Source organism: Dryobates pubescens, chromosome 18 (genome assembly GCF_014839835.1).
Source record: "Dryobates pubescens isolate bDryPub1 chromosome 18, bDryPub1.pri, whole genome shotgun sequence".
NCBI classification, from domain to species: Eukaryota; Metazoa; Chordata; class Aves; order Piciformes; family Picidae; genus Dryobates; species Dryobates pubescens.
In genome coordinates this window covers 10,018,008-10,040,796 of record NC_071629.1, presented here as the reverse complement: position 1 = coordinate 10,040,796, position 22,789 = coordinate 10,018,008, and the positions used below count along the sequence as shown (strand labels likewise).

The 22,789-nt window shown below is 42.1% G+C and overlaps 1 protein-coding gene and 1 long non-coding RNA gene across 3 annotated transcripts; one reads left to right on the top strand and one right to left on the bottom strand.

Moving 5' to 3' along the window:
• The first annotated feature begins 276 nt into the window (after positions 1 to 276).
• On the top strand, positions 277 to 18,082 carry LOC128898071 (uncharacterized). The gene is made up of 3 exons (XR_008462687.1): positions 277 to 363; positions 9,471 to 9,696; positions 17,881 to 18,082. It is a non-coding gene; the product is annotated as an uncharacterized LOC128898071 (long non-coding RNA).
• On the bottom strand, positions 5,893 to 22,779 carry COMMD5 (COMM domain containing 5). 2 transcript variants are annotated; one of them, XM_009901561.2, is made up of 7 exons: positions 22,591 to 22,779; positions 19,241 to 19,401; positions 18,115 to 18,143; positions 14,591 to 14,641; positions 10,195 to 10,290; positions 8,658 to 8,733; positions 5,893 to 6,194 (listed from the first exon to the last, which is right to left on the bottom strand). In XM_009901561.2, the coding sequence occupies exons 1-7, from the start codon at positions 22,754 to 22,756 to the stop codon at positions 6,093 to 6,095; spliced, it is 681 nt and encodes a 226-aa protein (XP_009899863.2). In that variant the 5' UTR covers positions 22,757 to 22,779; the 3' UTR covers positions 5,893 to 6,092. The 2 variants fall into 2 exon arrangements, with proteins under 2 accessions (XP_009899863.2, XP_054025384.1); XM_054169409.1 differs by lacking the exon at positions 22,591 to 22,779 and adding an exon at positions 21,835 to 21,947.
• Between the last annotated feature and the right edge of the window lie 10 nt (positions 22,780 to 22,789).

Below are 22,789 nucleotides of genomic sequence, written 5' to 3'. Positions count from 1 at the left end.
GCCGCCGCCGCCGCTTATATAGAGACGGGCACGTGATGCCGGGCGGCGGCGTTCATTGGGCAGCGCCCGCAGGTTGTTACAAAACCAGGCGGTTTTGTAACGCGACGGCAGCGGCCCCCGGTCCGGCCCGGCCCGGCCGGCCCCCCCATGATCTCGGTGTGGGCAGCCGCCGCCGCCGTTCGGAGCTCTAGGCGTGGTCTCGTGAAGCTGGGTGGAAGCCGCTGCTGTCCCCGAGAAAGGGGGAGTGTCGCCTCGCCCGGGGAGGGGATGCCAGGGGGTGCCCTGTCAGCAGCGGGCAGGCCACACCGGGCCGGTCTGTTGTGAGAGTCCCATCGGCACTGCCCATTGTTGCTGTCCACTCCGGTAGGTCCGCACAGCCGAAATCAGCCGGTACTCGCGCTACTCATCCTCGGCAGCCCGTGGCGGGCTGTGTTTCCCCGCTGGCACGGTTTGATTTAGTGCTCCTAGGTGAAGGCGACCCACTGGTCTTAAAAGCTTAAAAGTTAGTTTGACCTGCTTCTCAGTGCGATACCAGCTGTGATACCACTGTGAGAAGCTGAAGTCACTCCTGGGTTTGCTGTACGAAAGAAACAGCAGATGTGTCTGCCCCCACAGCTTAGACTGGTGCAGGATAAGCATGTTTTGAGGAACCAGCCGTGCCTAGGGGGTCTGGATGGACAGGGCAGAGGGTGGAAGAAAGGAACAGTAGTATGATCTTTTGAAGATTTTTTTGGTGTTTTTTTTTTAGCAGATACTTGATAAAGTTCTGACAAACTTAGATTTAACTTAGAAAAATAATTTAAAGCCATTTAGAGTCTAGATTCTAACTCATAACAACAAACACTCTCATAATGAGGGCTTGAGGGCTTATTTCATGATGTTTCTGTCCATGTGTAGGCAATCCTTAACTTTACACAGAAAGTCAGATTATATCTGGAAGCAGAAACTGGCCATCAGACCTTTCACTTGTCTTTGATTCCCGTGATGCCAAGACGTTTTGTACCTGCCAGAAATTTGACAGCTGTCCCTAGGGCTCTTAAGTATTTGGCTTTTTAATTATTATTTTAAAAGTTTTTCCCAGGTAAGTCCTTTAATTAGAAAAAGAAGAAGGTTAATTGAATTACTGCTGGTTTCGATAACACTTTCTGCCGTCACTTAAGTCAGGCACTGATCCAAAGTATAGCACAGCCCGACATCAAAGGAGGCCTGGACAGCTGAAACAGTTAAAATGTCAGTTGAGCAATTGGAAAGAGTTGGTGATTGTGTTCAGAAGTAGGGTTTTTTCCCTACTGTTTTTGGTAACACAGACTTGTTGTTTTCCAAATTTCCATGCAAGAAAAAGCTGATAGTACAAAAGAACAAAACCCTTAGCAGGAAAAGAAAAAAAGAAAAAGAAAAATGCAAAGAAAAATGTTCTTCTAGCCTCGAGGTCGACATTTGTCTCTATTGCAAAACCAGCCTCAGGAGCCCCTCAGTGTGTTATTTTATAACCATTGTCCTGAAAACCACTATGAGTCAAAGCCTATTCAAGCGAGGGAAAGTGACATAACTACTGGTTACCAGTAGCAATGCAATGACAATCTCTCTATCAGGGTATGCCACCCTGTATTTACATAGTTACATAGCAGACACTTAAAGAGGTAAGTCATGGTATAAAGGGAGGCTTTTTAGCAGCATATGAACTCAAGATTGGGAATGGAAATAGATTGTCATAGAAAATGTGATCAGTGTTTCTGCTTTGAAAGGAGCTTCCACAGCTTGTCTGGAGTTTATGAAAGTATCCACAGGACTAGCTGACAATCTGATCACTTGGGACCGAGAGAGTCTCACGAAAGCACTGTGAAATGTACTTCTGGGAATTCTTTTACACCATCAGGGACCTGACGGAACCATTTCAGGAGAAAAAGGCAGCTGTGCTTATAAACTGCTCCCATAGTGGAAGCTGTATGCTTAGGAGGGTCCAAACCACAGATCTTTATCAAAAGCCAGAAAACAGTTATTGCCTTACCATGGGGGGCCTGTGGGCAACAACTCTGATTTTATTAGGGAAGAAACCAGCTAGCTCTGCCTCTGCTAGCTCCTGTTGGTGTGTGAGGTGTTTGGAAAATGTTAATACTCTGTGGGGTGTGACAGGTACAGAGCCATCTGTACCATAGCTAACGGCAAAGTATTTTGAAGCCAAGATACTAATTTACTGTTCACTGGCAGTCAAACAACTACAAAATATTTGATTCTGACATCAGGTCTGGTTCTGCAAAGACTGTTTTAGCAAAAACAGCTGTGCAAGTTGAATGTACATAATCTAGATATGCTGGGGTGGGTTTATATAACACATCCTGAAAGCATGTTTTCATACATTCATACATATATTCATGGATTTGGAGCAGCAGTGGGTCATGAGGTGTACTTGATTAGAAAGAAGGAAAAAAAAAGGGGGGGGGGCAAAAAGCAAGAAAAATGCAACCCCCTACCTACCTGCATTGTTCATGAGATCAAGAATGGATTTATCCTTCACTTAAACAGGAGAAGTTAAACCAGAAGCTGACTCACTCTGCAAAAGCACGTCTCCCTTGTATGATTTTCTACAAAGGGAGGTTTAATTTCTTCCTTTTAATGACAATGAGCACGATACTGATCTTCTTCCAGCAGCTAATGGCTGGCATAACAGGTGGTATGAGAGCATGACTACAGTCTTCAATGTTCTTCTGGAGCTATAATTTTCATTACACTTTGGGACCACAAAATGAACAACAAACCTCTTTCTTTCCCCTCTCAAACACAACTAACCCAAATGCAAAATTCCAGCCTGGTAGTCATTCTGAGAAAGCTTCTCTCTGCTGGAAGTAGGGATGGGAAAAGTCACATCACAAATACAGCCACAGATGGCTTTTTATTTTGAAGTGCTTTGCACACACTGTAATAGTCCATAGGCAAAATGAGGTTTGGACTGATGGCCCATGCAGTTGAGCCAATTTAAAAACCAAAACCAAGAGGAAGGTCCAACCATTATGCCAGGGAGCTGTGCTAACTTAGAACTCGTGAACAGAAAGTGAAGATGTTCAAGTTCTTCTGTGCTATTTTGCCACTCAATCTCTGAATGACTTCTGGCAACTATCTTTAACTCTCCTTTTGCATTCTGCCTACGGTGAATACTCCTGCATCCACTAGGCATCTCCGCTATTATACACATATGATTTACACTGAAAAACAATCAAGTTCAAGTTCTATTTTAATCATGTTCTGACACATTAATCTTGAAAGAAAAGGCATAACGTTCCATATACTAGAAAGGAAATGAAAGAAAGGGCGTAATGGGGAAGTGTTTGTCATATGCCATGGTGACAAAATCGCTAGAATTAAGACATTCACAACTACATGATCCAGTTTAAATAAACGCAATAAATGCATGGCACCATCAAAGAGAAATCAGCTGGATCACTGGGGTTTGTTTTTCAGGGAAAACTCCCAATAGAACCAGTGAAAGGTCATTGTTACCTATTGGTGTGTAATAAGCAAAAAACCCCAGTGCCCTTCCTATGCTAAACCTCCTACCTTCCTAACTGATCAGCTTGACGGGACCTCGGGACTGACAAAGGGATCCCCCATTCAAGGGGCTTCACAGTGCATCCTTGAAGCATAACCAGACCTAGAGTGAGCTGGATGAAAAATATGCCTTGTTCAGACATACCCAGATTATTAGGTGACTTTTGTTCTGTACTGGAATGAAAAGGAAATTCTAAGAAACTCAACAGTAATTTGAAAGCTTGTATTTTATCAAAACTGAGGCCACTCTCACCAGCCATTTGGGTGACAGCTGCTCTTTCACTGGGAAGCTAATTGCTCAGAAGGAAAGCCCAAATTAGTTCTTAAGCACAGCAGAATGACAACGTCATGTATTTAAGTACCTCTCAGTGTGCATGGTAAAACTCTAGCTACAGTAACCTCCTGCTTCATGGGTGACAAGACAAGCCTGAGACTAAGAGGTCCACCATGCCTTGCAGAGAACACAAGAAAGTCAGGAAGCCTTTCCATTTCTGAAGAACACAGACAATTGCTATTACAGGAGAACAACTGAATGAATATACTCTGTCTAGAAGGTAAAGCTATTTATGGATTCTTCTACTCCAACCAGTAATAAAAATACTTTGCAAGTGCCTTGAGCAGTAGGTCATTTTACACCCATGCAGTCTTCTGTCTGTCTGAGAAGACTTCACTTACTACTGTCTCAGCTGAGATACATCTCCAGTTTGAAACCACATAAACCTAAATATTCAGAAGGGAAAGGTAATAACAAGGAACATAAGAATGTATGTTTAGTTTCACAACTTATAATAATGCAATTCTAGAAAGAAGCTGAACAAACCAAAAAGAAAGCATGCAGTCTGTCGTCCACTTGAAGCTATAGGAGCCAATTCCTCTTTCTGTGCTTTGGTGTGATCTGAACAGAGTATGGATCAAACCTGGAAGTTGTTGATGAATAGCCTACAAAGCAAATGGAACATGCAGCTTTTGAACAGTCTGAAATCATGGCTGAAAGGTTTGTTTGAGACTAGAGGACATCCTTGCACAGGTTATCAAAGCTGCAATTATTCATCTGTCTTTCGATTGGTATGGACAGCTGTCAAAAAAGTCTTCCCTTAAAAAGTATGACAATGAAGTTTTTTTGTGCCTGTTGTGATTCTTAAACTGAAGAGCCAAGTCATCCTTTCCTACACAAATATCTGTGGGAGTGTAAAAGGCCTCCTGAATCCACAATTTTAATGTCAGTAGTTTCTGTGGGACGTGGGAAAGATAAAGGCAAATTCTACAATCAGAAAAAGTGAGAGAGAAGTATGGGTGATACCACTGACGTAGAAACCCTGAAAGCTAAACTAAACTAAGCCAATGCTTAACAATGGGGGTGGTGTCTGCTTTCTAAACTACCTCTGACAGCCAGGTAAATCCTGCAGTTCTAGCCCCTGGCCTGTGCTGTCTTTGGGCTGCTGTACACAGCCTCCCATAGCTTTGTTGCTGGGGGAAAACTCATTCAGGCAATGACTGAGGAATACATCCCTTCTTGGCAAAACTCTTCGGGACATACTTGTGGTCCCATGGCATTTAAATGAGACTTAAAACATGCTTCAAGTTAAGGGAGTCCTTCCAAGGTTTACTCATGGGGCAAAGGACTAACTTAGTAGAGTATTTCAGTTGGAAGGGACCTACAATGATCATCTAGTCCACGTGCCTGGCCAATTCAGGGAACTTCAGCCTATGCTTAACTCTTTTCTTGACCCAGGAGCTTGGGTATCCTCCTACCTTTGACCTTCATCCTGGCGTCCGTTAGTAAGTATAGAGCTGTAGTGGTCTGCAAGGTTGCTGCCTCCTGCTGTTTGCTGTCATCACATTGCCAGACATGTCTGCCCAGTACTGTCAGATGATTCCATTCATATTGAACATATAGGAAATACATTTCTAGATCGGTAGCTATAAGAATACTGCTATTCAGGCCACTCTGATGAAAACTTAGATTGCTCCTTTCCACTTCTATAATTCTATGGAATTAGTTCCAGAGGTTCTTTCTCAATCCACAGGGTGCCAATTTTCTTCAAAATTTGCCCTTCAGTCTCTGTAGCTCGACCTCAGTCACCTAGTGAGACGCCAGACAGCAATTTTACTTAAGCAAAACTCAAGTTCACATTTGTCATACTAGAGCACAGGAGTGGGTTTTTAATTTTATTTCTTGAGATGCTGCAGAGCTTTCTTATGGTACACACTGACAGGGCTTCCAGTAGCAGGCTTTCAGAAATAATTAGTCATGACTCATAATCAGAAATAAATGACTCTTACATTGTTTAAAAAAATGTTTTGATGAATCATGCAAAAACACTCACAAACAGCATTGTGGGTTTTTTTTTTTCAGATATTCTTGGTTTTTTCTTAAGTTTCAGGAAAAGAGTTTGTGCTTTTAACACTTGAAAAAATATTTACAGCAGACATCATAAAGTCCACGCTGCAGTTCAGACAGGCAGAGTGGTGATGGTCCCCTGCTTTGCCATTCACAAAACACACCGAGGGTTTCAGATCTGTTCTATAAACCCCCAATTTAAAAGTGCTCAGTCCTGGATCTTCAATATGCTCCTTTTCTCCAAATCATTCATTTCCTTCAGTATAAGGGCAACATTATACCTCAGTTCTTGAAACTTTGCAACTGGCACCTGAAACAGAATATTTGGGTTAGAAAACCTGAAACATCTTAGCACCTTTGACTAGGGCATGCCTATGGATAGGGAACATTCCCCAGAATCACCCCAATCTCACTTAAAATGGCACTTGAGACAAAGGATTTGAGGTTATTGAAATTCAGTTAATTCAGCTAAATCATCTGGGGGAAAAAGGAGAGTGGGAAAACCCAGAACTAACATTTACATAGTATATGTCCTGTACTGCATGATGTGAGAAAGGAAGTACTCCAGAATGTAAACTGATGGCTGCTGTGATGAAATAAAGTCATGGATTGGAAGGAAAGATAAAGACATATGGAAGGTTGTGGAGTCTACAGAATTCTCAAGCAACAAATTCCAGATATTCTGCTTGTCTAAACTTGCTGGAGAAATGAATTGAGCCTCCAGCAAGAAAGCTGGCAGCAACCTCAAGAGCAAAAATGACTGGGCACTGTCTATACATGGAAGCCAGAAGATTTTGATTAAATATACAAAACATTTTTGACTGGAGGAGACTAATGGACTGTCCTTTGGGACTTCAAGCCTGAGAAGTCAAATGGATAGAAGTCTATTATCTGTTAGGACACAACCACATCTGAGCACAGGCACAGACTGGGTGACACAGACTGACAGTGCAGTGCACAAACGCGTGTGCAGTCTAGCTAGTCCCAGGCTGCTCTGCAGGGCACTGCCTAATTTACTCTATTCCTTGGACTAGAGCGAAGACACACAGTTCTTTTGACAGAGTCCCTCATCATCCTTCTGCCTACTGTAGCACAGATATCAATTATACCAACATCTGATTTGCATTTTCCATATGCATCAGAAATACATAAAAAGGCATCATGTCCTTTTCACTTCTGACATATACACAAGACTCAAAATGCTGCAATTCCCATTGCTTTTTATAAATCTCCATTGTCAGAAGGTCACAGTGAGATTAAAATACCAAACTGAGCCAAACCCAAGAGACTGAAGAGTGTAACCTCTCCCTGTGGCATACACACTTTAAACCATTTGTAACCTCTGGACTTGCCACCTTATATAAGCCCTGCAAATTATCTGGACATTCTGAATGCATCTGAATGAAAGGAAACCTAAGACCTAAGAACTATGCTTGTATATGGTACCTTGAACCAAAACCAGAGATTTATCCCAAAGAGCTACTAACTGCAGGAAGACCATTCATCAGAAACAGAAATCATGTTTACAGCCAGATCTTTGGCATTCAGATCTAAGCAGCAGCAGCAGCAGCGAGCTGATTCTAAGAGAAGCACACTGTTTGCTACCAGGTATTTGCACTTCTGCACGTGCTGGACAGGCACACCAGTGCGGAAAAGCAAAGGGTCTTCCAAAGATGTACAACAAAAACCACTAAACCCAAACCAAAATAACCAGGAATAATGCCACCAAGAGAAGACTTGACATTTTATGCCAGGAAATAAAGCCCCAAATGTAAACAGCAAAGAATATATACTAGCTTTTGTTCTCACAAGTGAAACCCTACTGAAAAGGGTTAACCTTAAGTCCATAGCGTCATGGAAGACCTCAGTATGTATGTATGGGATGCTCTGAGCTGGACTGTCAACAGAGCAGTGAATTCAATCTCCTGTGAAATGACACCCTTGACGCTTTGCAGTGCAGCACAGAGTTTGTGCCTGCCTCGATGGATGCTGCCTTGTAAAGCATTGTAACAGTACAATCAGTCCATCTTCCTCCCCACAGTGCATTGGTGCTTCCTCCAGACTACTACTTGCGCACGAACTGAAGCCAGAATCTTTAGAGTTCAATGTAACAATGCCCGCTGTGCACTGAATTCCTTTATGCACCACCACGTTATTTATAGAGCAAACAGCATTCCTCTTCAAAGGTTAAAAACATGGAAGAGTTTATGCCATCTTCTGGCGCGCCTTCACGTACGGTGCCATAAATACTGCCACTCACTCATTCTGAGGTAAAAACCCAAAAGTTTTTCTTTCTTACTTTCTTTCTAACAGCAACAACTGTACTGAACAACAAAAACAATCTACCTCTGCTGCAGAAGTGAATGTGACCAGCCTCTACCAATTACAGGAGGTTTAGAAGTGTATCATACATTATATAAACAACCCCAGCAATTTTTCTGCTCTCAAAAGCCACCATCAGGTCTGAAGGTTACAGCTGGTAACAACCCCAGATATTATGCAACAGTGCTTTTCAGTAATTCATATTCTTCTAACAAATGAGGTTTCAGCAAAATAGCTGAAGATAGGAGGAATAAAGTACCAGATGATTTTGGTTGATGTTTTGGTGTGTATTGGATGTGGCTACACCGAACACGAAGGATTCCAAAGCAAACCAACAGAGTGTTAACGTAACGCACCATTTACAAAAGATTTAGTATTTTAAATAGTAATCCAACTTTCTAAAACAATCTTCAAGTGGCTTCTTTTTAATTAGTATGGCAATCAGACTTACTTCAAAGCGATGAGCTGTCCCATCTGAAAGCTTCATCATCATTAGAATGGATGGTTGAAGTGCACGGGCCAGTGAACTGAAATTATTTACATTGTTAGTCTTACAATAATAGACATCAGCAGTCTGACAAGTACATTGTACAGCAACAATTTAAGATGTTCCTGCAGGCTTGGTAGAGAACACTGAGTAACTTCAAGCCTGTACCTGGCTGGAAACTCACGAACATAGGTGTCCTGTCCAATTTACCTCAGTATCGAGACTAAACACTTTTAAAGTACTTTAGTAACTGCAAACTTAGGAGCATTTTAATTTTACATAATCAGCACTTTAGTGGAACTAAACCAGGAGTAAGAGCTGACCAAGTACTGCTAGTAATAATGCACAGCTTTCTTATGCCATTTACCATGTTGCATTATCCTTTCTATCTCTTCATACTTTCAACTGCCATCTCTTTTGGGGAATTAAGCTCTTCCAGCCTTCATCCTAAACTTGTGGGTTATTATTTCATTTGATGACCCAAATAGGGAAATGAGTCATTCTTGTGCAGCTTCCATCAACTGATGTTGCCAAAGCCTGCTCAGGTACTGACAGGCATTACAGCCAGAAGCCATACCTCTTTGCAGAGGCTGTTGCTGGATGATAAACAAAAAATCCCAGGGGGGGAGGTTGACTGGAAAGGAAAATAAGAGGAAGGAAATAAAAAAGCATAATGTACTGCCCCTGTGTTGTTTGGAAAATAAATCACAGGATTTGCCTGCAGCTTGAAAGCATTGTGCCTGAGGATGTTTATCTGAACGTTTTGCTCTCTTACAGGTACAGATTTTTTTCTGCATACTAATACCTGTGTGGTGCTTATATGTGGAATATGGCAAGAAGCTATTCACTGCAAGCACAGACAGGATGGTCACACAGGCCTCTGCTCTGTTTTGTGAAAGAAACCAGGAGAAAGATCAGTGACCAAACCCCCAACCATGGCAGTGTAAAGGTGCTGTTCTGAAGCCTTTCTTTGCAGAATCCACAGCACACTGTACAGGTGATGGTAAGTAATTTTATTTAACATCTGCAACATACAAATTATAGTCTACTTGAGAGGCTGAGTAGATGATTTCCCTCCCCTGCATCAGTGAAACTGAGAGCTTGGCTGGCTGTGTGAAGCTCAATCCATCCAATTTATTCTGTCATCTCTGAGGACCCATGGAGATGTATCAGCTCCATTAGGTTTAAAATATTGAGAGAGAGACTCAAACTTTGAGTAAAATGTTTCTAGACAGGGATTTTAGAGGTCCCAACAAATGAGCTGAGAAAGTATCAACAGTAGGTGAAGGCAGCCGCCTGATGGCAGGTCCACATTAACCTGTATGTAAATTGACTTTTACACTGTTCAGGAAGTCCCTTTTGTATCTTACTGTTTCCATGCTACACAACAATTCCTAACAGCAAGATACATTTTTAAGACCAATAACTTTAAGCACCACAAGATACCAGTTTAACCTTAGGCAAAATAATTTCTAGGGTCATGCAGGATTCTCCTTTATACCTTGTGGATATAGCTACGTCCACTCTCCACTTGAAGTCCTGGACACTTGGCAGCCTGCTTCGTTGCATCAGAGCCATGCCTTCAGAATCAGGGCGCCTACAGAGTAAATCAGAAGCGGGAGACTGAAGTGCAGATTCATAAAAGAAACAAAACATAAAGAGAAAACAAGATTTCTTAGAACAAACCTGTCCAAAACATGTTTCTCTCTTACACTTACCATCATTTAGAGAGGTCTGAATGAGTGGAGGTTTTATGTACTTAAGCCAGTTGGGCTCAGATTGCCCAGTTTTCCTGTGCTTAACTATGGTCCATGTTAAAAAAATATGAGACCAAGTGATGCTGTATAATTGCAGTAAACTGATGTCACTACAAAATTCAGTAAGAGTCATCACAGTGGCTGGCATGTTTCTCATTTCAATTATACCTAACTGTGAGGGATTGAAAGCCATCTGCAAATATATCTTTACCTTCATGCAGCTCAAACAGGCACAAGCAAGCAGGAATGAGACAGGTGACTTAAGCAAAAAATCTGGAGTAAGGTCACTGTGCTCCTTCAGCAGAAAGCATCTAATATTAGCAAGCAGCAATGTTTTAAAACACAATTAATATCAGAGTATACTTTGCAGCATACTTAAAAAACCAAAAACCAGACAGTGGCTCTTGCTAATCCAATGTAATCCTCATTGCCCTCTACAACTACCTGAAGGGTGGTTGTAGACAGGAGGGGGTTGGTCTCTTCTCCCAGGCAACCAGCACCAGAACAAGGGGACACAGTCTCAAGCTGTGCCAGGGGAGGTTTAGACTCGACGTGAGGAAAAAGTTCTTCACTGAGCGAGTCATTTGTCATTGGAATGGGCTGCCCAGGGAGGTGGTGGAGTCGCCGTCCCTGGAGGTGTTCAAGGGGAGATTGGACGTGGCACTTGGTGCCATGGTCTAGTTGTGAGGTCTGTTGGAACAGGTTGGACTTGATGATCCTTGGGGTCTCTTCCAACCTTAGTTACTGTGATACTGTGATACTGTAATTTAGAAATACTTAAGTTCCTTGCATAATGTTCATCACCAGGCCCAGCACAACCTTCAAGATTTTTGTCTAGTCTAATGTGTAAGAAGCCAAGGACTTAATTCATTGCTCACAGAGCAGAGGAATCGGGCTGATCAAGCTCAGTTTATTTCTGCAAGGAAATACAGTTGCCAGTGATTAAACTTCAGGTGGTTGACAATCATTAAAATTGTAACAGCATCTTAAGCTCTGGGTAAGTAAACAAGCCAAATCTGTTACAAAAGCATAACCACCACTCCTCTTTAGAAATATATGCAGAAATATCTTCAGGATGAGGTCACTCAGCTGGTCCCTTCAGGAGCTAATCTGGACTTCATGTTACTTAGCATATTTTTGATTTTATTTTGCTGAGCACTCCCTGCCTCTGGGAGTTATTTACAGTACGTTTCAAAGCTACGCCAGTACTCCCGCTAAGGGCAGGATAAGAGACATTACATCCTTTATCCATGGTGCTAGCCATAATCTAATTACAGACTTTACATCAGAAAGGAATCCTCTCTGAACAAATCAAGGACTGCAGGAATGATAGTCTTAACATCCCTACTCGGATCCTGATGTACAACTTAGCTGGTGCCTTTAGAAACTGCCCAGAAAGATTAATGATTTGATAAGGTACACAGGACTGACAGCATGAGATCCTCCAATACTCTTGGATTTAACAGAGGCAATGTAAGGAAGAATGTGTGGTAGGTTTTTTTTTTTGGGGGGGGTGGGTGCTGGGTGGTGTCAGAAGTGACACATATTTCTAAGAGTAGGGTAGAGGAATGAGCAGAAAAAAATAGATCAGCTGGTTCTTACTCACTGTTGACTACTGGATAGGAAGTAGGTCACCACAGCTGGGTGCAGCCATGAGGAGCTGGAGTCTAGAATGGTCATTAGCAGGATTAAATGTAAGAACAGGCCTTTCCCTCAGTGGTGAGCTGCTGCCAGAGTACTGCTTAATTTGGGGAATGCCTAAAATAGCCATGCTGCTACTGCTTCCTTAAGACATGCTGACTGCCATCAATGGAAGACAGTCCATTCAGTGAAGCACCAGCATTTTGGGAGAGGAAAGAAAACCAGGAAGATGTTCTAGTTAGCAGCAGTGGGAAAGTTCAGCAATGGCCAAACAGGGGTGAAGCTTCTGAATATTGTTAAGCCATGGTGTTTCTGTGGCCAAACCACAAAGCTTTAGTTCTGGTCAAGACTGCACTTTAGTGCTATTCCCTCGTGGCTTTTATAGCTTAGTTAAAGCTTCTGTCAGTACTTTCCCAGCTTGAACCAGAGTGCAGCTGGAACTGCAAGAATCCTGTAATGATGAAAGAATGCACATAGTAGCCAGCATACATACAGAAATTATACAAGTCATTAATCAAACCAGTAGTTTCTGTGAGGACTAGCAAAATGGAGCACAAAAGAATCAGTGGATCTTATATCCAAAACCCATAGACTACGATGACATTTTGTAAACACTGTGCCAGTGTACTGTCAGACATAGTACTGAAGGCAGAAGGTAGAGTAAGTAAAGCACCCCGGATCAGCTAGAGACCATCCACATTGTCTGTGAAAGGATGATACACCTGGTGACAAAATCATCATCTGCCAAAGGATGGAACAGAAGAGCACCCAAAAATGAAAGGGAATTTGAAGCAGCAGCTGACCTAACAACATCAAAACTGAAGACAAATTCTGGATGATTCTCTCTGCACATAACAAGACATGCCTAGCAGGCCACTGAACAGGCAGAATGAATAAATTGTTATGTATGAAATGCTGACAAATGGCACACAGAATGCACCCTCCTGGTAGAAACTGAAGTTACACTATGTAAAAAAACACACACCACAAGGCAGTACATTTGTTCTAAACATTCAGAGAGGAGGAAGTTTGACTTCTCCTTTCCCTTAAAAAAAATAATTTCATTTCATGCAATTATCTGGTGGTGTCAATGTGACAAGTTTTCTCTTTCAGTCTACATAGTTTGATGGAACTGTGGGGACACAGAAATTCAACTGTCAAATTTCCAGTACTTCAGAGCTGTTGTTTAATGAACAAAATTGCAAAAATAGGATAAGATGGCAGGAAAAGTATTAAAAATGGATTTTTCTGGGTTATCTAGCCCATACTGAATTTCTGATCAGATGCTAATACTTCTCTTACCATCACAATCAGATATATTTACAACTCAATAAGCATATGTATGATTCAGTGTTACATTTAAGATTATAAAAGCAGATCTGTCTAGAAATCAAATCTGAGGTGTTCTTCTCTGATCTCAAAACACAGAGCAAGATTACACTGGATAATCACAGCTTTCAAAATAAGAAAAAGCTAAATTTTCCAGCTTCGTGATTTCACAGTAGAAAACAGACAATCATGCATGCTTCAAATGACAGCTAAATTTAACTTCTTTCTCCACAGCAAACAATATTTCCACTCTGCAATCATGAATTTTGCATTCTTAACACCTATAATTCAAACAGAAGAGCAATGAAAAGATGAGAAGGCTGAATTTATTTTTTACTCCAAGAACCTTTAGCTTAAAGCCAAGATTTTAACCAAGGAAATGAAAAATATTTTTAACTTTGGTAGCAGCATTCAGACCCTTGTGAGGCTAGCTGAAATACCACAACTATGATTATCAGGATTCCATGCAGAATATCTGGAGCAGCATTGGGTTAGTGACCTCAAGTTCCAAGAAGGAAAGTTCTGCATGTGCAAAAAGTTCCAGCAATTTCTGGATGTAGAAACAGCTTGATAAGGTTGAGCAGAGAACCATACAGAAAAAAGGAATCCCTAGATTGGCCAAAAGATATAGGCTGTGCAAAAAGTTCTTGATCTAGTACTTCATCTGGAGCTACTGAGGTATACTGGTTAGAAAATGAATTGCAGCCAGCAGAGCACTTGGTATCTCATGTATCATCAGGTCACCCAATGTGAACACCCAATTCAGCTGTACTATAAAACTCGATGAAAAGCTGAGAAACCTTCCATGAACCACAGCATGTAGAAGCCATATGTAGCTTGCCTCCCAGCATATGAAGTCTCTCACTTTTTCTCTGACATGCAATGATGATAACAAAAATGCACATTTCATCTGTAGGTATTGATGCACCTTAGAGAGTCTATGGAACGTTACACAAATGGAGAGGTGATAACCACAGGAAAACTGAAAATTGGCATGAAAGTTACTTACTGCATATATAGCCATGCAAGATGGACAACATGTTATGTGGAATCAAAATAAAGGGACAAATCTTGTCCTCATTAATTGACAGGATTTTGCTGTTCCTTCAACAGGCCTGGGATTTTTGTCAGCAGAGCTCTGTGCAAGCCTGCTGGTTGCACAATACTGACCTGTTACCAAAGACTACACTGGAAAAGTCCACAATAAAGTCTTCTGGTATCCTTAAAGAGAAGAGCAATACAAAACAGTTAAGTTTTTTGTAACCACAAATACATAGCCTCAGCTACAAAAAGAACACAAAAAATGTGTCAAACGTTTTCCATCTTCCACTGCTTAAAATTGCCATCAGCTCTTACGTAGGCACTTCGGTATTGATTCAGCCTAGGCGCTCAAAAGCTGATGTCTTTATATCAAGAACCCTAAAAACTATATTATATCTTCCTGTTCTACCTCGTATGGCAAGAGTGGGTTTCAAAAGAACACTGTATTTGCTAAACTTCTCTCAGTCGTCAAGGTAAGTTTTACTGATGGCTCTGACAAGTGCAGATGGTAGACCAGCAATGCATGCTTTCAAAAATCCCAATCCTACATGTTTATTTTCACTTTCACCTGAAGTGTAATGAAATTAAGACAGAATGGATTGCTCTCTCAAAAGTTAAACCAGAGGCACTTGTAGCTAAGATAACTTACAAAAGGAGCATATCTAATGTGGGGAGGACAAGCACAACTTTGATGGGGACCGTGAGAACTGGCTGACTCGCTCCATCTTCCACCCCATTCCTCTCCACTACTTTGCCAGTGCTGTGGATGCCTTCCAAACAAGCTGCTGTTGATTTGTAGTTCAATATATCAGGTCATAAGCTGCAAAGACTGCTGAGCAAACCCTATCCATTGAGCTGCCTTTGCCACAGGGATGGTGACCTCCTACTGAGAGGCAGGTTGGACAAGGAGAAGCAACTACTGCTGCCACAGTTAAATCCAGCACTCAACATGAATCAGTGCCCAGAGACATTACTCACTGGTGGCTTGAGATACCCAGCAGGATATCAAAGAATAATCAAAGCAAACAAGGAAGCTATTTGTCCTGAAGGGTTTACAGAGTGTAAGGATGGGAGAAAAAACAACTCATCAACTCACACAGCAGGAAGATGACACAGCAGTTACTAGAACTTGACTTCTTAATGGCAGAAGTGGGGTTAAAAGAAGAGCTGGAGACAGGGGCTTGTAATATGATTATTATACCTACCACAATACTTGGTTGACTGTATGTAGAAAACGCTGCTAAACTAGAAGCATTAACAATACCTTTGAGAATGCATTATTTTCACTATGCAGTTAATGATTATGCTGAAAACTCTGTTCCTGGCTCAAGCAGCTTAACTGAGGCCAGTCACACACTAAGCAGAGCAGGCACCAAACGTGGCATAGTTCAGGCCTGAGCTGCAGATGGCAATCAGTTTTCAAAGGAACATTCTGAGAAAAGGGCAAGGAAGAAGGTGTCTCAATTCCATGTTATTGGCCTGAGCCATAAAGTTATGAAACAAACTGACAGGGGAGGGAGAAAATAGTACCCACAATTTAGAGTGAATTTATTCTCACTGGCTCACCCATTCAGGTCAAAAATTTGGGATACAGACTTGAAACCCTGTGAAACCAATAGTACTGATCTAATTCATCAGAAGTAGGCATGTTTCCCGTCCTCTCTACTAAAACTAAAAGCCAAGACCAGATGCATCTCCCAGAAATGGAGAAGTACATGACTTTTTATGGCTGGAACCTTCAGCATCACTGAAGAAAACAAAATAGAATGCAGGAAAGGTGAAAAGAAAGGTAACATAGCTTAGAGCTCAAAACTTTTAGAAGGCACAACTGAAAATGGAAAATGAACTATTTTTCTACCTAAAATCCAAAATACTTGCCAACACTGCTGTTCAACAAATCACACATGTTCTTCATGCACATGATCACAGGATGATCCACAGGAGTCACTGCAGAAGACTAAGTGTCTAAATGTAATTATTAGGTGCCTTAAAAATGAGCAGGTGTTTCATCTCCAGACCCAAGTGCATTGGTAAACACAGGAAATTACATTTCCCATAGGAACCAAAGATGATAAAGGTGCTGCCAAATTTACTCAGCATCATAGCTTTAGAGCACAATAAGCTATCTAGTCTTCTAAAAGTTCAGCCACAAGGTAAAGAGAGCTATTCACAGGAAACAAGGCTGTCAGAGATGGAAGTGAGGAAGAGTCCCAGTAATGTGAGAATCATAGAAGCATAGCAGCAACAAGCAGCACATAAAACATACAAGTCTGCAAGCAACACAAATGCATTTACCTCAACTATTGCTGCTGTATTAGTTGTGTTAACCACATGACAAAAAATATTTATCAAGATATAAAAAGATCATCCAGACTGAAAATTCAGCTACAAAAATGTAAGGCACTAAAGCATGGTCAAATGACAAGGCCAGGGGCCTGGGAAGCTGTATGTCTGGAAACAGCCAGCATACGCAGCCAGCCCAGCCAGGGGCTCCTGGCACTCCTGTATGCCAACTTTGTCCACTGCTCCTAGAGAACTTGGCATGGAGCTTTTAGTGCTCTTCATTATTCCTTAATCACACTGAACACATTCTGTGTGCACCTCGAAAAACACCAACTCCCACTAGGTCAAAAGCGATTCATCCGTTTCTTACTGACCTACTTTAACCTGGGTGTGAAGTCCATGACGGCAGAGGAAGCAGCTCACAAGACAAAAGGCAGGCCAAACTCCAGCACTGAGCTGCAGATGAAATTGTATCAGCTAGCAAGGCACTTTTCATCATGGCCCAAATTACACCTTTCACTGATTACACGTCTAAATCTGCAGCTTTAATTTGCCTGAAGTTGCTCATGAACTAAATGATGCTTATGACGCTGCATTACAGAGTCTGAGGGAAAAGCCAAATGTGCAGGTTAATGGACAAATAAGGATACAAAAAAAAAAGAATCAGAAACATATCTATTTCTCCCAGGCAGCAATCAGAATGCTAAGAGTTACAGGAAGTTAGCATTTTAAAATAATTAAGCCTTGGTGCAGAGGCTTCTCTGTAGAAGGAAACATCAACTGCTGCTACTCACATTGCTACTGGCTATTGAAATAAGGAAAAGCCTATAAAACTTATTAGCATTTGATGTCTAGATTTTAGGATATATACTCTGAACAGACTGATAGAGATTTTGACTAAGGGTGTGACAAACATCATGCTTTCTTGGGCAATGGGCAGGAGAGCTCATAGATAAACAAGATGGTAGAATTTCCTGCGTGTTATACCACTGGCCTTTCCAAGCAGCAAAATGTAGGGCAGTTCCTCAGCTTCTGAAATGTTACCACTATCTTACCAAACATGGTAAAAACTACTGCAGGGCAGGGTGGGGATGGCAGAGAGAAGGTCACTCACATTTGCATAACCTTCATTACAGATTAAATTGGACCAGTCTCCTCAGCATGTGAAATTTACTGCTCGTGCTCCATGCTACATCAAGTCTTACACAACACCTGTTTTTTCCTTCTGGCTCCACATGACATTTGGCAACAGATGTGTTATTTACAGGTAAATTTTATACCAACTTTGTTGTGCAAAAAGTTGATTTGGGGAAGCAGTTACATAAATATTATTAAAAAAAGTAATTAAAACCAGGAATAAACAGGCATACCTGAGCTCCTTTAGGTCTTCCTTAAAAACCTAGAAAGACAAGGAAGGTGAAATTTTACAGAACGTGTAGCCTTGCAGGATCATTTCTTACCTAATGAATTTATAATGGTTATTTGCTTGGTATCTTTCCCCAAGGGTTTTAGTCTGGAGTGCCAGTAGTTTTGAAATAACAGGTTACACACTGAGAAGGATTTTTGGAAGTGGACAATCAAGTTGTGAGAAACTGATTTTAAAGACCTAAACCTCTTAGAAGCCTTTATTTCTGAAAATAAGATCCCTGCTGTTTCTTTTACGTAGCTATCCATAACATGCTTATTTCAGTGTAATTACATGCACTTATTCGCAACTGTGTTTTGCAGTAACTTATTTGAACTGTGACAACAGGCAGGAAGTGGCAAAAGATAAGCTCTGAACACTAAAAGCACACTTTCATTGTGTTTCCTGGGTAAACATGAAAACAGTATTTTAAACAAGACAGCAGCGCTGGAAGCCCAGAAGTGGTTCACTCATGTTAAAATAAAATGAGAAAAGAGAAAATGTAAGATAAGGTAACATAAAAAAAGGGAAAAAAAATAGCCATGAAGAAGGGATGCAGGTTGGGAACATGGCAGATGTACACACATTCACACAGAGCATCACAGCATAAGCAGAAACAGTGCTTTCTCCCCATTTCCACTCAGTTGTTTGGGCTGTAAAACCTTTCTTCCTCTGTGGCATCGGTATGAAGAAAGGCAGGCAAACAAATACAGGAAATTCCTAGTGTAGACAAAAGGAGCAGTATGTGTGAGCACACAGTTAGGGAAAGAGAGAAAGCTGATGCCAGTGAAATAACGCTTTGCAGTGGTTTCTCTGGGGGGGGATTAATTTAAGAGTGAAAACAAACGTGCACAGACAAAAAAGATACTGACACGGAAAGAGATGCAGGCATCTCCTTCCCAAAGCTTAAATGCTCTTCCACAAAGCTCACTGCAAAGCTACACAACCAGTAAAACAGATTTTGAACAGTTTTTTTCCAACCTCTTTAACTTGGGGTATCGTTTTTATGTGTGTCCTCCCACCCTGGCAGATAGGGTTCAGGTGGTAACTCATGTCTGATGCACTTCTCTCCAAGTACTCCCAAAACTTACTTCTTGTTTGAAAGTTGATAAGGGGAGTCTCAGCGCTTCTCGGAGAAGGGTATACATGCCAGAAATGAGGAAAGCAAGTTGCTCTTCTGAGAGATTAGAGCTTTCTGCAATCAGCTTGACAGATTCTTTGCAGTCTTTTCCTTCCAGTGCATTAACAGTGACTGTGAATAAGAAAGCAAAGCAAGATCACTTTAAAAAGAAGAAGATCTGGAGACTGTGGCCATTAACATAATTGTGTCTATGAATTTACTTGAGTTAACCTAGTGACATTTCTCCTGACGTGAAACCATCACTTCAGGTCTCTGTAAACACATCTGACCACCCACCACCACAGGCCAGTCTCATGGCACTTTACCAACAGAACTTCAGTTGATTGTGCTTTTGCATTTTAAAATTGAAGATGTTTCCACTGCTGAAATTTGTTCCACTGGGATAATGCAAAAAAGAAAAGCATTCATCACTCACAAGTACAAATCCAAATTGAGCTTCTATCGATAAACTTGCTCACATCAGAAGTCTGCTTACAGCTTAATTACACTTCTGAGACAACAGGATAAGAGAGGATTCAGAGAGCAAACAATTCAGTACTGTTCTCCAATATTTTACATAATTAATTTCTCTTGCAATGCCAGCAGAGACTAAGAAATAAATGAACGAAGAGACTAAACTAAACCTTCAAGTCTGGTAGTCTGCACAACCACTAATCATACATGCTTTAAAGGAAATTTCTGTTAACCCACGTGGCAATATTAAACACTAATAACTGGTGTGGGTTTATCTCAGTCTTCATTGTTCAGTTATTCTTCCTTTTTCCATATACACACTGGTTTATGTAAAATTTTGCAGTCATGTCAGCCTCTGCCCTGCACTCTGACCAGCCTGGATGGACTGCTGGAGCCACAGGAAGCTCCACTGTGGATAAAGAAGAGATTACTGACACAATCCCATTGCAGGACTCAGGCATTAGATCAGTCATTTATAATGAGCCATATTAGTGTTGTGAATAAAACATGAAAGTGTCCACCAAGTGTTACTGAAAGCTAACAATAAGAGATTAGCTTGATACTAATATTTGAAATTTAAACTGCCAGTGTTCCTGCCTTCCTTTTAGTATGAGGTGAGTTTCACTGGCTACTATCTTCTAATTCTGGATAAATTCTCATTGCTTTTCATGTTTTAAAATGCACACCAAATTCACAGTGAGTCCTGGATCATTCATGTGGCTGAGTGAATTTGTCTGGCACTACCTGTATGGCAGATTTCACACAGAGTGGCCAGGATTGGCAAGGTACTGGTGCCAACCTTTCCAAGCTGGCAGGTAAAGGCTCTACTCTAGACAACAGGACTGACTTTAAGACGACTCTACTGGAAAAGCCAAATAGGGATCAGCACTGAGGCCTGTCTACTAGATCGTGCACAGAGCAGGGAACAGGTTGCTGTCTACTTACCTACTTAAATACAGCTTTGATCTATTTCTTCAAAGAAAAGGTTGCTTATAGTTTTTAACTAGACAGCTTTGATGTCAATATAGGTCTTCCTTCTGTTGCTCAATCCTAACAGCCAGCTAAAAATCCACATCATCTTTTATAACCTACGTGCAACACCCTAGAATAGAAGATTTTTTTAACACAGTATAGCTCTGGGATCTCTGAAATATCAGCAGTACCATTTCCAACAGCAAATCTGAGGGAGGAAAAAAAAACCAAACCCAAAAACATCCCAAGAAACTCTCACTGCTGGGTCATTTGCTCCTAGAAGATGCCTGCAATCTCAATCTTGCAGTTTAAGCACAGCCTGCAATAACACTGTCTGAATGACCATGAAATAATGGTGTCTCCAATTTTAACATTGTGAACAGAGCAGGCATATTTTTTATATTAGTTATTATTTAGCAATAAAGTAACAGCAACAGCCTCAAAAATCTAACTTGGTGCAAGTGCCAGAGCTATTTACATATACAGAGTTGAAATCCATCATGTCTTCAAAAACTACTAAACCTTACAAGGAAAAAACATTCTTCTGCAAGCTGTTAAGCACAGATCAGCAAGAACACAAGACAGATGGAGATTCCTGTCAGACCTGCATCATCTGGAGGCTGTCTCCATCCGCTCTGGGGCACACGGGTGGGGTGATGTGCGGGAGGGTGTGGTAGTTTTAGGCTACGCAGGGTTACCTGCCCTGGCTTCAGGGGGTTTTGAAGGACCGTCTGCTCCCCCTACAGCAGGAAGCAATTATTGCACACCTAAATGCGGGCGGTAATTGGCACCGAAATTAAACCAGATAAATACTGTACTGAGATACTCAGTGGGGCTCAGGAGCCCATCAGGCTGTCTGGCACTGATATGGCTTTTGAACTGCGATGCCCCTGCACCAGACAGCAAATATGGCTCATCTATATTTACTTTTGCGCCAAATGCTGCTACCTCTATGCTCCTTTATTCAGTTATTGCCAAGGAAACCCTGTATACATTGCTCCATTTCTGACACTGTGCAGCAGCAGTTTTAGAGACAAGCAAGCTACCAGATGCTTTGAGTCCTTAGCGACACCAATCAAGAAGAAAACGCCTGAAAGAAAGTTAGCTGAGAAAACGTACATGTAAGGATTGCAGCACCATGCCACGATGCACAGCAGTTGGGTCTCCTGTCAGCTGGCCACAAACAAGCTCTGCTCATCAACGCTTCGCTTTGACTGCTCCGTGGTTAGTCTGCATACAATAATTCACCCAACTGAGTAACTGATCTTCGTGGTCAAAGGTGCCTGATAAAATCGAACCTGTCCTGCCTTACCACAGGGAGCAGCAAAAACCAAACAGGCACAGCATTTTCTACCTTACAGCCCCAACTTCAATCAGAGAGCTGCACTCAGAGATTCTTTTTTTTCCCATGCACGTTGTAAAAATAGCCCTGGGGTCTTTGACTTTCACATGGCCTACAGTCTGACAGTGACTTGCCCACTGACTCAGGGATGGAGATACGGCAGAGGAATGATTTTTAACAGTGCTCATTGCGTGTTAGGTGCCATCCACAGCCGCAGAAGTCCGTGCCTCATTCTCACTTAAAAACGGCACTAAGCGAACCCGTCACTGCACGAAACCCTCAGCTTTAGCTTCCGGCAGGGAAAAGTAACGGGAAAAGGTCCCGGGAGAGCTGCAGCCCTGTTCGCGCACGGCAGAGGGGAGCAGACCCTCTAGTCGTCCCATGGGGATCTACATCTTACTCGAGGCACCAGCCGGCCCGTCGGATCTGCTTAGGCAATCCCTTCCGTTCCTCTGTGGTGGGGGAGCGAGCAGAAGAGCGGGCAGCCTCTGGACAGTGTTGCGCGCCGAGAGCAGGCCACGCTCGGACCCTACCTTTGAGAAGCCGCCGGAAGGTCTCCTTGCCCAGCTCTTGCACGCCCCGGGCCATGGCCTCCACCTCGGCCGGCACCCGCGGTCCCAGGAAACCTCCGCCGCGGCCCCCGCCGCTCTCGCCGTGCCCGTAGGCCACCGCCGCACCCTTGCCCGCCGCCGCCGCCATCGCAGCGCTGACGCGCCGCCCCACGCCGGGGGC

Coding starts and splice junctions, on each gene's coding strand:
- COMMD5 (XM_009901561.2), bottom strand. CDS start 22,756: ATGGCGGCGGCGGCGGGCAAGGGTGCGGCGGTGGCCTACGGGCACGGC. Junction 18,144..19,240: donor TATCAACTTTCAAACAAGAA/GTAAGTTTTGGG, acceptor TTGTCTTTCTAG/GTTTTTAAGGAAGACCTAAA. Junction 8,734..10,194: donor GACGTAGCTATATCCACAAG/GTATAAAGGAGA, acceptor AAATAATTTCAG/TTCACTGGCCCGTGCACTTC.